At 41.7% G+C, this 15,285-nt stretch overlaps 1 protein-coding gene across 1 annotated transcript in view; it reads left to right on the forward strand.

The window, feature by feature from the left end:
* The first annotated feature begins 11,651 nt into the window (after positions 1 to 11,651).
* Enpp1 (ectonucleotide pyrophosphatase/phosphodiesterase 1) overlaps positions 11,652 to 15,285 on the forward strand; it is a 62,872-nt gene continuing 59,238 nt past the window's right edge. Inside the window, exon 1 of the mRNA XM_048425073.3 lies at positions 11,652 to 11,847. Within this exon, the coding sequence (XP_048281030.3) occupies positions 11,662 to 11,847 (186 nt within the window). The 5' untranslated portion in view covers positions 11,652 to 11,661. The remainder of the gene's footprint in view (positions 11,848 to 15,285) is intronic.

Here is a 15,285-nt window from a genome sequence, read left to right on the forward strand (position 1 = left end):
GTTTATTTCATCTTACACTTCTACGTCATACTCCGTCACGGAGAGAAGTCAGAGTAAGTACTCGAGTCAGGAGGTAGGAACTGAGTAAGAGCCCATGGAGAAATGTTGCTTACTGGCTTGCTCCTCATGGCTTCCCCTTACAGTACAGGACGACCTTTCCAGAGGTGACACTGTCTACAGTGAGCTGGGTCCTTCCATACTAGACATTACTCAAGAAAATGTCTTAGAGGCTTGCCCTCAGGCCAATCTATTGGGGATATTTTCTTAAATAAGGTTCCTTCTTTCCAAACAACTATAGCTTGTGTCAAGTTGATCAAACCAATCTTAACCTTCAACTTTTTGATGCCTATTAGTCAGAATCACCTGATTTTAGCTCTCCAGAGAAAATCTGCAACCTGTGAATTATTATCTTTTCATTGACCTTACACTGATTTTTAAATAGATTTACTTATGGCTCCTTAGTAATGAAAACTTGAAAGCCTTTCTCCTCATTGAAATAATTATCAAAATGGAATGTTGACCTGTAGCATGATTAATATAAACCCAGAGACAGATATAGTGGTTCAACCTGAAGGTCAGAAAAGAAAAACAGCCAACCACTGGCTCTTACCTCTACCTCAGTCAGAAATGGCGATCCGGCCTCCAGGAATCCTCAGAATGAGACTGTGAGCTATCTCCTCCCATTTTATATTCCTCTCTAGTGCTGGGATTTAAGGCATTTGCCACTCCTGCCTAGTTTCTATGGCAAACTAGTGTGGCTATTAGGATTAAAGGAGTGTGCCACCACTGCTTGGTCTGGCTGACCAGGGCTGCTGTTTGACTTTTTGATCTTCCGGCAAGCTTTATTTATTAAAATACAAACAAGATATCACTGCATTGACCTGCAGCAACACTCCTGTCAATCTGTCTCATGGAGTCAGATATTACAGCCCATCTCGTCTTCTCATTCATTTATCAAACTTTTCAGAGCTCTTATGTTAGCTTTGGAATTGTAGAAGGAAATGTGTAAATGAATTGCTTCGTTCAGGCTCCCTGTTCACTTGGGTTTTAGGTACCAGCTGCACATCCCAGTCTCTCTGTTGAATGAATGTGCTTCATTTGTAGTAAGCGTTGGCTGTGAAGTCCTTGAGGGTGCCACGCTGCCTAACGTCTATGAGGCTTCATGCATGTGGTCCCTTCCCGTCTTTCTTTGACTAACTCTCACTGGTTTTTCCAATCTGTCCAGACATCACTGCTTTCAGGAACTCTTTCATCACCTCTACTGTAGTCAGAATTTTTGTATGAAAGGAAAGAAACTAAAGTTAGGCCAAGACTAAAGATAGGAGTATGGGCTTGGGTATAGAGAAACAGATGTGTTGCAAGTTAGACGTGGGCCCTGCGGGGGCCTGAGCTGGAGCAATAAAAACCGCAATCCCTTCCCGTTCCACTTCACACCGAGTGCCCATCTGTGTTCTCTGTCCTCTGTGTAAGATTTCTTTGCTGACTCGGCCCAGTATGGCTTCCACTTGCCTTGTTTTCTACATGTTCAAGGTTGAGACACTTGGTGTAAAATTATCAGGGGACAGCAAATCTCATAGCTCAAGACAAAACAAGAGTGATAACTTAGTCACTGCTGAGTCAGCTGACTGTCCAGATCTATGGGGCATTCACTGTTTGTTGTCAGTCATGAAAGTTGGCACAGAGCCATGAGCCGGGCTGCATAGGGAGTCTCCTGAGAGTCTCCAGTTAGGGAATAGTTTCCTAATGCACACTGTGGGTTGTATAAACAATAATGGCCACGAGATTGTGGCCCTCACTTTGGGGTTGCTAGCTTTCCTGTGGCTACCCATCAAAGCTTTCCATTTTGCAGCTCCTAATACACTGTAATAAACTTCACTGGAATGCTGGACGAGAAACTTCTGTGTAGATTCCTTAAATCCCCGTCGTCTTCTGTATAGCCGTTGGTACAGAGTAGATGGTGAATAGAGTATATTCCGAGATTGGTGTACTGACATTTATTATGAACACTTAAATCACGATTCATATTATTTTGGTAATTATACAGCAATTAGTTAAACATATCAATATAATAATTTATTGCCTCTCTGTTTTTGGAGCCCAGAGGCTGTTTTATTCTGTGATACATCCTCCACAAAGCAAGTCATAAGTTTTCTGCTGATGGATGTGTTGTGGAATCAGGGGTAGGGTCTATCCCTCTAATTCCACTTAGACCAACTTTCAACCAATGTTCTCTGAATACCTGAACTTCCCCCTAACAAAATACTAGGCACATGCAGTTTGGTAAACCAATCTAGTTCCATCTTGACATTTTGTGCTCTGTTTCTGGCTTAAGTTTTAACTTTAAGTAACTAAAAATAAAGAAGATGAAAGAATTCTCCCAAACGTGTCCTACAGGGTCACTGTTACATCGACACTCAATCTAGATGTGAACACACTGAAGAAAAAGAAAACTAACTAGCTAAAGGCCAGTGCCAAGATTCTTGATGAGTGTAGGTGCAAGAATTTGCAACAAAATACACACAAACCAAACCAAGTTAATGTGTTTTATAGATCATTCACCATAATCAAGTAGAATTCATCTCAGAATGTAAGAACAGTTGAACAAGTACAAATGAGTAAATACAAGATTGACTCACAATCAGATGTAATGCAAAAATTGTAGGAAGGGCAGGCTTCCCAGTAGAGGGTGGTGGAGAAACTGGATACCCACAAGCATAAGAATGAAATTAGATTCTTATCTTTCACTAGCTGTAAACATCAATTCAAAATGGGTCAGATGCAATATTGTAAGACCTAAAACTAAGAAGAGAAAACAGGAGAAACATTCCAGAACACTGGAATGGGTGAAGATTTTCTTGGCCGAACTTCCAAAAGCACAGGAAACTAAGGCAAAAAACAGAGAGACGGGATGAATGAAAGTAAAATTCTGCACATTCTAAGGATATGACCAATGGAGTGAAGAGACAAACTAGAAAATGAGAAATGAACGCTGCTGTATGTCTAACGATTGACATCCAATCTAAAAACTCGATGGCACTCATAACAACCCCCCAAATACTCCTCAAATAATACATTCAACGGAATCAAAGTATTTAAACATGTTAAAAGTTGCTAATCTGACTGAAACTGATACCAATATATCTGCATGGCAGCCAGAATGACTTTTATTAAAGGCTGTAGTCAGAGCTGGCAAGTTTGTGGTGAAACGAAGCCTATTTACCTGGCTGTTGTTGATGAAAATTAGTCCATCCACTACAGAAAACAGATGCTCAAAATGTGAAACGGAAAACTAAGGGTGGTGCCCACGCCTTCACCGCAGCACTGGGAGGCAGAGGCAGGTGGATCTCTGTGAGCTCAGGGTCAGTCAGGTTTACAGAGTGAGATCCTGTCTTAAATAAATAGATAATAGTAAAGAGAAACTTTCACATAATCCAGCAATCCCACTCTCTAGTAGATAACAACAACAAAAATACAAACCATGCGTTGAAGATACGTCTTCATGCCCATGTACCTGGTTTTCTCACAGGATATGATATAGAAATATCTTACATCTCAGCCAGGCGGTGGTGGTGCACGCCTTTAATCCCAGCACTCAGGAGGCAGAGCTAGGTGGATCCCTGTGAGTTCGAGGTCAGTCTGGTCTACAAGAGCTAGTTCCAGGACAGGCTCCAAAGTTACAGAGAAACCCTGTCTCGAAAGAAAGAACGAAACAAATCACAAAAAAGGAGAAATATCTTACATCTCTAGCAATTGAGGAATGAATGAAGAAAATGTGGCGTGGATACCCAATAGACTGCTATTTAGGTATGAAAGAAAAATGAGATCTTGTCATTATGACACTGTGGTTGGAACCGGAGACCATTTTGTTAAATAAAGTTAGTCAGAAACAGAAAGACAAGTGCTGCAGGAATTCATTCAAGAAACATTAAAAACATTGAGAGTGGAGTGGTGATTATCACGAACTGGGGAGGGTGGGGAGGTAGGAGGGAGTGATAGGGAAAGACTGAGCAGTGGATACCAAGTCACAGTTAGAAGCAACCAGTTCTCATGGCAACTACACAGCAGGGTGGGTGCAGAGAACAGAAATCAACTCAAAAAAGTAGAAGAAAGGGTTGAAATGTTTTCAGTAGAAATTTTTAAGGGAATAGATACTTTAACTCATTCATGCCTTGCACAATATATAATGTTACAATATTAACTTGTTAAACAATGTCTAAACTCATACAGTATAGCATCTATTGAAGTATACAGCTTTTGTGTTTTTATATATTTGTTAAAATACATGTAAATTGGGGGGGAGAATACTTTGCTACTCATTTGATAAAAAATTTGCATGTTTGCATGGACAGGAGCTATTACATGATTTTAAATAACCACTCACACATTCTTTATATACAGTTTTGTGTGTATATTTACATTTTTGTCTTTCAAAAGGTTTATTTCCCCTCAAAAAGTGTGAGAGTGCCACCCCTTTCACAGTTTGCGTTAGCAGTGTTATTTCAAGGTGTAAGCAATGATGCAGAGGGAGCTCCTGCTCTCCTGGAGGGGAAGCTGGTCTTCACTCTGTGCAGCGTGGAAGGATTCAAGTGAAAAGGGTTTAAAGGGAGGCCCTCAGTTGCACACTTCTGTTGAGTCTTTCCTTTTAGTAAGATGAACTGTAGATTTTGAGTTACTAGGTAAGTTGAATAGAACCCAGGGGTGGGTGTACTTTAACCTCTCATTCTGAATGGGCTTTTCAGGAGGAGCCTGTGTCCCTGTCAGCCACACTGAGTGATGCTGAGTGTCTGGGGGTTCCCAAAACAGCACTCTGAAGCTTCCACTGACTACATGGTCGGAAGAGAGGAATCTAGAAGTTCCCATGTACTTTGGAGGGTTTGGAACACACTTGAATTAAGAGCTTGTGGAATAACACTGTGGAGCTCAGGGATTTAGGTGGTGACTCTTGCCCAGAGGGCCAAACATGACCACAGAGCAGGGTGGGATGGAGGATGTGGCTTTACTCAGACATGTCTGCAGCTCTCCCATAAACCGAGGGGGAGTGCAGTGGGCTATAAAATATTTCTGAGCATTGGCGGAGCTGAGAAAACAAGTCAGAAATTACAAGAAGCGTCTCAGAAGACACAGTGGATATTACTCATGGACCACATCAGACCAGCTCCTGACTATGCAGACAGCAAGGATCCGAGGTGAGACGCAGAGAAATATGTGAAGAAATCAAGGAGAGGACCACCTCATACTGTGTGAGAGCCCTGTCCATGCCTTACAGGAAACGTCCCAATGTAGTCTCAAGGCATCTTAGAGGCAGGAAACAAATAGAAAGTAGAAGTGTATTTATCTCCCTGAGTGAATTACTCCAAAGATACCAACAGATCTGAAGTAATGATGTAACTTTTAATCCCCATCAATTTCTGGTGATTCAGGAGGACAAAGGTTTAAAAGAAAATACTCTATTGTATTCAGACTCTAAAACATCAAAGGATTCCCATAGAGCCTGCACAATGCCCACCAATGTAGAAAGAATGGTCCTCTGCTAGCAATTTCTTGTCCCAGGTAAGGCTGCCCACGGAGATGGCATTATGCTCAAGAGAATTCCGACATTGAATAAGGAGCCAAAGAGATTATAGTTGGCACTTGTTATCTTTGGCATTTAGCATGAAACCCTCATTGTTCCAGAACAACAAATCAGTTATGCAGTGGAGAACTAATCCCTCTCCGGTCATCTCAAACCATAACTCATTTCCGCACATTTGACTGCTTAATTTCTATCTGAGTTAGCCTAAAGAGACAGCAAGCGGTTGCGACAATGTTATTCTGCCTTTGTAGACCAAAGACTGGAGTAGGCAGAGAATTCCTAGCCTCGAGTAAAAATGAAGACTAAGGGGACACCTGGTGCAAAGCTTGAAACCTGTGAATCTGGATCTGTTCCTGTCCTTGATACTCTTTATGGGCCTCCACCATGCTTTTAAAAGTATTGTTTTGGTTTTGAATATTTAAAAACTGAAACAAAGTGTCTGTTTATCAATATGAAATCTCTAGTAGATTTCCAACTATACAAGTATGAAGAGATCAGCAAATTCTCGGCCCCAAATCCAAAAAAAATTGGCAATATTCTCAATAATAATTATTTTTCTTCAAGTTTGTATTATGTATAATGCATATATATATATAATATACCCATGACATATGTAATGTAATATAATGTATATGGGCACAGTGTAAAGTCAATGTTAGAGAAAAATGTACTGCTACAGATATTTATATTTAGGAAATTCTAAGGCCAACCCAATAAAGCAATTAGAACCAGTAAGTCAAAGGTTACAACGTAAATACACAGAACTCCCTTGAACATCTCAGTGAACACTTAGGCCCTTCTATCTTACTAAATGTGCAACTGAAAAAATGATTCCATTTATAACATAAGAATATAAAATACTTAGAAAAAATACTCAGACAAAAGGAATCAAGATCTGAATGTAGGCAGTCCAACAATAATGCAACTGCTGAGAAAAACTGAAGGCCATCTAAGTAAGCAGAGGCATAGGTACATTGCTGGCTTAGCTGGCACAGCAGTAAAAAACAGTTTGCCTCAGTTTGGTTTCTAGGTTAAGTATAAACCCATCAAAATGTGCAGACTTCTTGAAAACAGAAATTGACAACGTGTCCTTACACTTCGTTTGTGGGATCATGCATCACGCACCGATAAAACCACTTTGGTAAACCGTTTCCCAGTGTGCTGGGTAATCTTGATGGTCAATTTGATGGGCTATAGTCACCTAGACACACACCCCTGGCATGTGTATTTAGGATTTTGTCAGGGAGTTTTAACTAAAAGGAGAAGATCCAGCCTCAATGTAGGAAGTGCCATCTCATTGGTTGAGGTCCTGGGCTGAATACACAGAAGATAGCAAGAATCACCACTCATTCCTTTTCTTCCTGGTAATGGTTACAATGTGACAATCTCAATGTGACAACCTCACAGCCACACAGACTCTGAGTCAAACAAGCTCATCCTCAAGTGGCTTTTGTCAGATACTTTGTTATAGCAAAAGAAAAGGAACCATACACCGAGGCTTTCAAAAAGTTAAAAACACATTTGACACCTAGTTTAAGAATACCACTTCTACTTCCAGTGACTGACTCGCCAGAAATGACAATACAGATTCTCAAGGACCTACTCTGGGTGTCCATAGCAGGGCTGTTCAGAATAGCTCAAACTGGGAACGATACAAATATTTAGCAGCTGGCAGCAAGATAAACGATCTATTTTCTGGTAAGGAACCATTCATATATGTGCAAGCACAGATGGACTACTAAACATTCTGCCAAGTGAATGAAGCCAGACACAAAATATGTTACTATATGGTCTAGATGTGTTTTTCTTTTGGTTGCCAGCTCCAGCTCAAAAATAATGACACGGAGAGTTATTAGTGATAAAAGCTGGGTCTTAGCTTAGGCTTGTTCCCAACTAGTTCTTATAACTTAAATTGATCCATATCCTTTAATCTACATTTTTTTATGAGGCTCGGTTACCTTTACTCTGTACTGCCCATCCTGCTTCCTCCACATCTGCCTGGAGACTCCGCCTTTCTTCTTCCCAGAGTCCTCTCTGTCCTGAGAAGTCCTGCCTAACCTCTTTCTGTCTAGCTATTGACTGTTCAGCTGTTTATTAATCCAATCAGAAGGCACCTTGGCAAACATATATCTTCCTGGTGCAAACAAACATTCCACAGTAATATATATAAAATAATATGGTCCTGTTTATATGAGATCCTTAGAGAAGACAAATCAATAGATGGAAAATGGAGGCTTTTTTTTTTAAAAAAAAAACTGGGGCTAAACTGAAAGCAGTACTTTTAGATTTATTTTCACTATTTTTAAGTGTGTGTGTGTGTGTGTGTGTGTGTATGCACGCATATGAATGTTAATATCCTTGGAGGCCAGAAATGTTGATCTCCCTGGAGCTGGAGCTATAGGCAGACATAATTTGGAAATCAAAATTCAGTTCTCTGTAAAGTTGGAATGTGCTCTTAACCACAGCGCCATCTACTCAGCTCAGAAGTAGGTTTTGGACTACAAATTCATAAAAAGACGCTTTCTCAGATGATGAACAGATTTCTAAAGCAGATTGAGTTACTAATTAGTCAAATGTATGGGTAAAATGTTATGATATGCACATTAGTTACATCTGCTACTAATAAGTTACCTGTAATAATGTTGTTAATAAATCATTGATCCATTTTACAATGTCAATAACTTTTAATTATCTAGCAATGCCAGTTTTTGTTCAAAATAGAGGTGATGGTGGGTGCAAAGATTATATACAACCCTAATGAGAAGAATTGCCATCCTGTCTTCTTGTTGAACACTTGCCCCAAAGCAACTCTGTTCCTCAAGATTATGTATAAAATACACATAATTTATCAAATAGTTTTGTATTCTCTTAGGCACAGTGATTGGGTGATTTAACTATGGAAAGAATAGATTGGAATTTTCAGATAAAATTTGGGGTAAATGCAAATCAATTCTTTGACACTTGGTGATAACATTGAGTTTTCCTATCAGATTTTAAGTCGAGAAAGGGTTAGAGGCTGGGAATATGTTCAGCGTCACCCAGCCTTTGTTTGCAGAGGATTGAATTTAAAAATAAAAGAAACAGAGAAAGGGAAAAGGGAAGAAAGGAAAATAGATCAGGATGTCATACAAGATCTTAAAAATAAACAAAAACCATGATAGCATTTTGTTTCTGGGCCTCATACAGATGGAAATCCTCTGCGGCTTTCTCCTTTGAGACCTGCCTTGATGTTTTCATCATTATCCTGGCCAAGTGGAGAGAGTTGGAGAGGCCAGCAGCTACTGCTAAACTCATCAGCGCATTCCAAACTTGAAAAGCTAGGGAATGTTTCTCAGCCTTGAGATGACATAGTTCCTTTGCAGATGGATTGGTTGTGTTTGGTGTTTTGGCCATAGCAACATTTACTATTTCAGGTGCCAAGATGGACAAATATAAATACTCACATGTTATAATAAAATAAAAATCTTGTCAATTCGTGCATATTGTGCAAATCTTTGCTATTGTGCTAAGTGAGTTCTGGAAGCAGATGATTTAGACAATGATTTTTTCATCTTTAGTGTACCCAGAGAATCTGTGCTTGCTGCTGTTTTATGTCCTTGATCTTATTGTACTTCGGAATGAGATGCTGTAGGCCTGACCACTCAGGATAAACAAGACTGAGGCAAGGCTTCGTCAAAGGCTGTGCCATGTCTGTGGCTAAACAACACGAGTAGCATGACGGACATGGTTGTATTCTTCTGATTTGAGAATTTTAATTGGGTTTCTATAACTACCCTAAAAACCCAACTAGTTCAGGCGAGGACCCATCACAGGCAGAAGCCACATCCTGGTGGCTTGTCTCCCAGGTCCACCCTGCAGATGTGTTACACTGAGGTTGACTTTTAAAGTGCTTAAAAACATTTTTTTTTTATTTTAGTGTGGACAATACTTTGCGTTCTAGAGATTTCACAAAAACATTTAAATTCCCTACTTATTAAGAAAGTTGAGTCTCTCTACCTTAGGTATATAATTCTTGAGTAGCTGTTGCAATTGTTGCCAACAGACCAATTTGCTCACTTTCTGTGGCCTCTATAGGTGGCTGCCTAATTCATTTATTCTTCCTGGTGGTCGTCATATTCGTGAGACGTTGTAACCTTGCACATTGCATTGCCTTTTCCACTGAGGACAGCACAAAAGTCATTGGTTGCTTTGGGTTGCAGACACTTATTCCACTCTCTTTTTCAGACTCAAGACCACTTTGGAAAGTCTCTGTTGAGTACTTTTAGTAATCCTGACGTGTATTTGGCCACTTCTAGTGGAGTAAAACTTTGCCCTTCAATTTGGTTTCTGGAAACAGTTAAAGGAAAGAATGGAAACAAGTTTGCGGTAAAAAAGGAAAAAAATATATTTCACTATGAAATAGTAAAAAATCCTGTTTCTCATGGGTGGTTTGTAAGCTGACTCAGTGGTGACAATAAAAAATAAATAAAATATTGCTTTCAGGGGTGGCTTCTACTGTCAATCATCTGTTATACTTACCTCTCAATGTATTCTATGTGTGGCTCTACTACGCATATGGGTGACTTGAGTACCTATATTTTGATCCTTCTTTCTATGTGCTGATCCTGCTCTATCCCTTTGCTTGACTGACTCTCTTTGAGATATATATTTTACTATTTTTGATATATATGGCATTCAATATATTGAAAGATTCATTATTAAATGTCTGAGAGAAGTCAGTATAAATTGAAAGTCTCCGCATTGTTTTATTTTATTTACCTTGTGTGTGTGTGTGTGTGTGTGTGTGTGTGTGTGTGTGTTTACATTTGCACCCACATCCATATATGAAAGTGGAAGTCAAAGCTGCCCTGGCTGTCATTCTTCTGGAGGGAGGCTCACCTTTTTGGAGACAACTACTCACTAGCCTGGAACTTAGCAAGTAGGGTGACTGGCCACCCACATCTCCCGGGATCCATCCGCATCGATGCCTCCCAACTTTGGGCTTACAAACTCAAGCTACAGGGTTTTTACTCAGATCTCAAAGCTTGCTTACCAAACACTTTATCTGTTGATTCACCTCCGCAGTCCAGTGTTGACAGTTTTAAAGGGGACAAACCCAATTTACACCTGCTAAACACCCATTTTCATATGTAAGTGTATACATGCATGTAAGCAAAGCAAATAAAATATGGTTTGTGAACGCGTGATTTTCCTTAGTCACTGTGATTGGTCACATTGCTTCTGCCTTGGGGTACTGCCAGGTGTGGTTTTGCTGATGGGCGGGGACTTGTAAAAGCTGGGGAATCAAAGGAGGGACAAAACCCATCAAGAATTATAATCTACTGCTCATGTTCTGCTTCAAAACTAAAGCGTGTCAAACTGAGTTAGTTATTGATAATTCTTGATATTGCTCACCAGCTAAAGTGCTGACCTCCAGAGGACATGACACAGACACCTGGAAACCTCCGGAAGTCTAAGATAACTAATAAACAAAAATATTAAGACGGCAACCCCAGAAGCCACATGTCCCACATAGGTGTTTGTGCAAATCCATCAGTGAGTGGTGTGGGAAACCTTTGTCCTATGTTTAGTAGCTCGAGGCAGGGAATTCTTGTTTGCGCTCCTGGGAGAAAAAAAAAGTCGCTTCTCCACGTGCTCATTTGTATTTTCTCGGAGAAACATGCAGGTCTGGTAAAAGCCTCCTGTCTCCCGTCTTTGAGACCTCGGGGCCGCTGCATCCTCTCACGGCTCTATTTTGGGGTTCCATGATCTCATGCCCTCTACAGACCACACAGTCATTCCAGTCCAGACCTTGCAGCGAGGCCACGCGGGGCGATTCCTGCAAGGACTCGTAGGGTGCCACGATCGCGGGCGGGCAGAGGGCTTGGGGTGGAAGTTAAAGACACGCCCACGTCAGGGACCCAAAATAGTCCACGCGCCCAGGGACCGAAATCAGACAGGAAGCCAAATAATCCGGGGCGTTGAGCGGTTCGGGCCAGAGAGCTGGCCGAGGGCTGGGAGCCAAGGGTCCGGCGGGGGCGGGGGCGGGGCGGAGCGAGGCGGGGCGGCGAGCCTATTAAAGCTCGTCCCGAAAGGGGCAGAGCGGAGCGATGGAGCGCGACGGCGACCAGGCGGGACGCGGGCCCCGGCATGGCCAGGCGGGGAACGGCCGCGAGCCGGAATCGCCAGCCGCAGCTACGCTGCTGGCACCCATGGAACTAGGGGAGGAGCCGCTGGAGAAGGCGGAGCGCAGTCGCACAGCCAAGGACCCCAACACCTACAAAGTGCTGTCGCTGGTAGGTGGGCGCTCGCCGCGACCCGACACCCAGGGAGGGCGCAAGGGAAAACAGAGAGCACGGTCAGCAGGGCGCCTCCTGTGCTAGCACGCGGTGACCTGCAGGGTCTTTGCTCCTTGCTCTGCTGGAGCAGGCTAATAAAATAGTCACCTTGAAATACTCTCCCCCTCCCTGCAGATAGTACAGAGCTATCTAAAGGGGAAAAAAGACAGCAAAAAGTGCCGCGATGTTTGTAACCGTTTGGGTGGCCCTGTTCGGGGTGCAGGTGTTTACGGCTTTAGATGAATTCATTCCAGTTGGAAAGATTTATCATAGCTTTTCAAAGTATCGGGAACTTTAGAAAACACCTTGGTTTTTGGCTTTGTCGTGGTATTTTCTTGCGGCTGCTTAGAAACCTGTAGGTGACTGGGAAGCAGCCTGGGAGTCATTGCCCACTTTTTTAACCACAGGCTCCACTGTTTGTGTTGCTGGCACAGCCGCCTGCTGTATTTCTCTGCTATTTTGTTAGGACAGCCAACTTTTGGAAACGGGACGCTGGTGTTCACTCTGAATCTTCCTTGCATCAGAGAGGCTCAGTCTCATGGTCGGTCTATGTTCTTGGGGGGCTTGCATTATTCTAACCAGGATTGGGGCTGTTGTGTTAAAATGGGAGCACCAACTCTCATGCACACGGCACAGTGTCCGACATTCAAATGGAGCAGTGGACATGGGGAATTCAATTCAGACTCAAAGGAAGCTGTAGTTATTTTAGAGTATGTGCAAGCCACAGCTTTCGGCGGAGAGTGCATCCTAAGACACGCGCACACCTTATGACTTGAGCAGTGTTTGGTTGAAAGATCTCCTTTCTGATGTTTGACTTTTTGTAGTCATTTCCATTTACACTGTATTTAAGGTTCTATGCAGACACCATAGGCCTTTCAGGACCAGAATTTCTAGACTTAAGAGATGGTGTCATATCCTTAGTTCTTAAAAATAAATCTGAGAAGTGACCCAAACCACAGGCTGCTGCATCTTAGGGTATAATTTTGTATCATATGTCACTCATACAATATTGATGGGCATTTTATTTAGTTTGAGTCTAGTGAGTCTCTTATTTTAAAAAAAAGGAAGACCTTAGGTGTTACATGACTACTTAAATTACTGAATATCAGTGCCCTTAGCATACTCTGAAATAATAAAGGCACACTGAATATTTATGGGATTTAAATATCAAACATGTTTATATACTTACTCTAAGTCTTTAAAGGGTTTTCAGTTGTTGAATTAGGTTTGACTAGTATGCTTACAGGCCCAACACAGATTTCAGTGAAGCTTTGTCTTTAGAACACAGTTTTCAGTCTTTGACACCTGCAGTCAGGTGGTTGGATGGTATTCCGTCATTACAAATGGCTCCATGATACACCTCTGGGAAACTGTCATGGATATACCCTAGGATTTCCTCAAGCGGATCAACTATGACTATTTGGTATATTTGAATATATGGCATTTGTATGTAACTTATATTGAATTAGAAAGAATCCTTGTCTCAGATCATTTTTAAAGATTTATATAGTTTTAATTTATGTGGATGAGTATTTCGCCTGTATATATGTATAGGCTAGCCTATTAAATATATATGTTATATATTTAAATATATTAAAAATATATTTGTTTATCTTGCTATGTGTTTGTTTATCTTGTGTGTGCCTTGTACCCACAGAGACCAGAAAAGGGTGTTAGATCCCTTGGAACCGTGGTTTACAGATGGTTGTGAGCCACCACATGGGTGCTGGGAACTGAACCTGGGTCCCTTGCAAGAACAGCAAGTGTGCTTACCTGCTATAGAACCTGGGTCCCTTGCAAGAACAGCGAGTGTGCTTACCTGCTATACCACCCTTCTAGCCCCACTCTCAGATCCCTTGGTGAGCTACGGTGAGCCATAAAATAGAAACAGATGCCAAGGGTTTTGATTTATCACCGAAGCTCTTAGTTCAGGGCTGAACTGGAAGTGAAACCTGTTTTGTCTCTTTTCCTCCCCTACTTCAATGGCCGTCTAGCCAAGGCCCTCAAAGGAATTTGACAACTGTCATTGAAAGATGTGTTTTCTAGAGAAAACTATAATCATTGGATTTATCTTGTTTCTGTTTTCAGATTAAGCATCAGCACAGTTTGTACAAAGCTGAAGAGTCAGGTTGGACTAATTGCATCCTGGGGTTAGGATCAGGAGAGGTCCCCACTCCCAAGCCACAGGCTTCTAATTCAACAGGATAATCATAGGGTTACCTTGCAGAGGGAGGATGGAATCAGTGGAGTTGCCGTTTCGCACTTTTCTCTGATTTTCTCTCGTTAATGAGAAGGGTCTAGTTGCATAGGAGTAAATGAAGAAAGGGGGATCGTACCCTAGCCTTGATTGCCCTGGTGAGGCTTGATCAGACCTAAGAGCAAGAGAGAAAAACAAGTGCCACTCTCACTGTCCTCTGTGATGTGTGTGCTCGCTTTCACTGGCTGTGGGGAACGATGTCGGCGGTTAAGCTGCGAAGAGAAAAGGTGGAATCAGATCATGTTGCTGCAGAGTCCATTGCTTTGGGCCCCCGTTGAGAACAGTGGTGGAAGTAGAGGGGCACGGGAGCGGATAAAGCAAACAGAGATGGAGCCCAGGGTCCCACAGTCCTCTTTGAGTCACGCCACCCATGACCCAAGAATCTTCCACAGGATAGTTTTCCAAATTTACCACCCCCCAAAACTATTATCCCGAGGACCAAGACTTTTTAACTCATGAAGTTTTGAGTATATATTTACAACCCAAAGTATAGTAATGTTTGGCATGGAATGCCTTCCCCCCCCCTTGATTCCAGATCAAATTTGAACTGAAATATCCACTTCTAAAGTTGGGCTCAGGTATTTATCTGAAATATCCAAGTTCCCTATTATAGTTTTAAATGGATTGGTAGCTTTCAAGTCTATAGCAGCAAATGTTTCTGTTTGGTCTGCTGAAACACTGTTTTTGTGAGTTTGTAACCTTCTCCTACAATTGTGGAGCTAGAGTGTGCTATATGACGCAGGATTTGCTCTCCATAGTGGCGACTGAACACTGCTTTGACCTTTCTGTCAAAGAGTTCTTTCTAAGAAACTGAAGTTGAGACCTCGATCTACTGAGACTTGGGTGTGAAGGTTCATTCTCTTAGTTTCCTTCCCTTTCCCATTAGACAACACCTTTAAGGGTATTCAGAATAACTCCCTTAACCGCCTTTGAATTGACATTGCTCATTGATTTTCAGATTTAAATTTACCGAGCCAAAGTTTTAGCATTTTATTTCAAAATGACCAGGCTATTTTCAAAGCTAGAAGAGTCTAAAATTTACCTCTAAAGCTATTTGTTTTGTATGCTCTGATATGCATGAAGAATGGAGGAATCCTGGTAGATTGTTGAGTTTTTGGGTGGGTCAGCATTTTGTTGGT

The sequence above is a fragment of the Myodes glareolus genome, chromosome 1 (genome assembly GCF_982192425.1).
Source record: "Myodes glareolus chromosome 1, mMyoGla1.1, whole genome shotgun sequence".
Taxonomy (NCBI): domain Eukaryota; kingdom Metazoa; phylum Chordata; class Mammalia; order Rodentia; family Cricetidae; genus Myodes; species Myodes glareolus.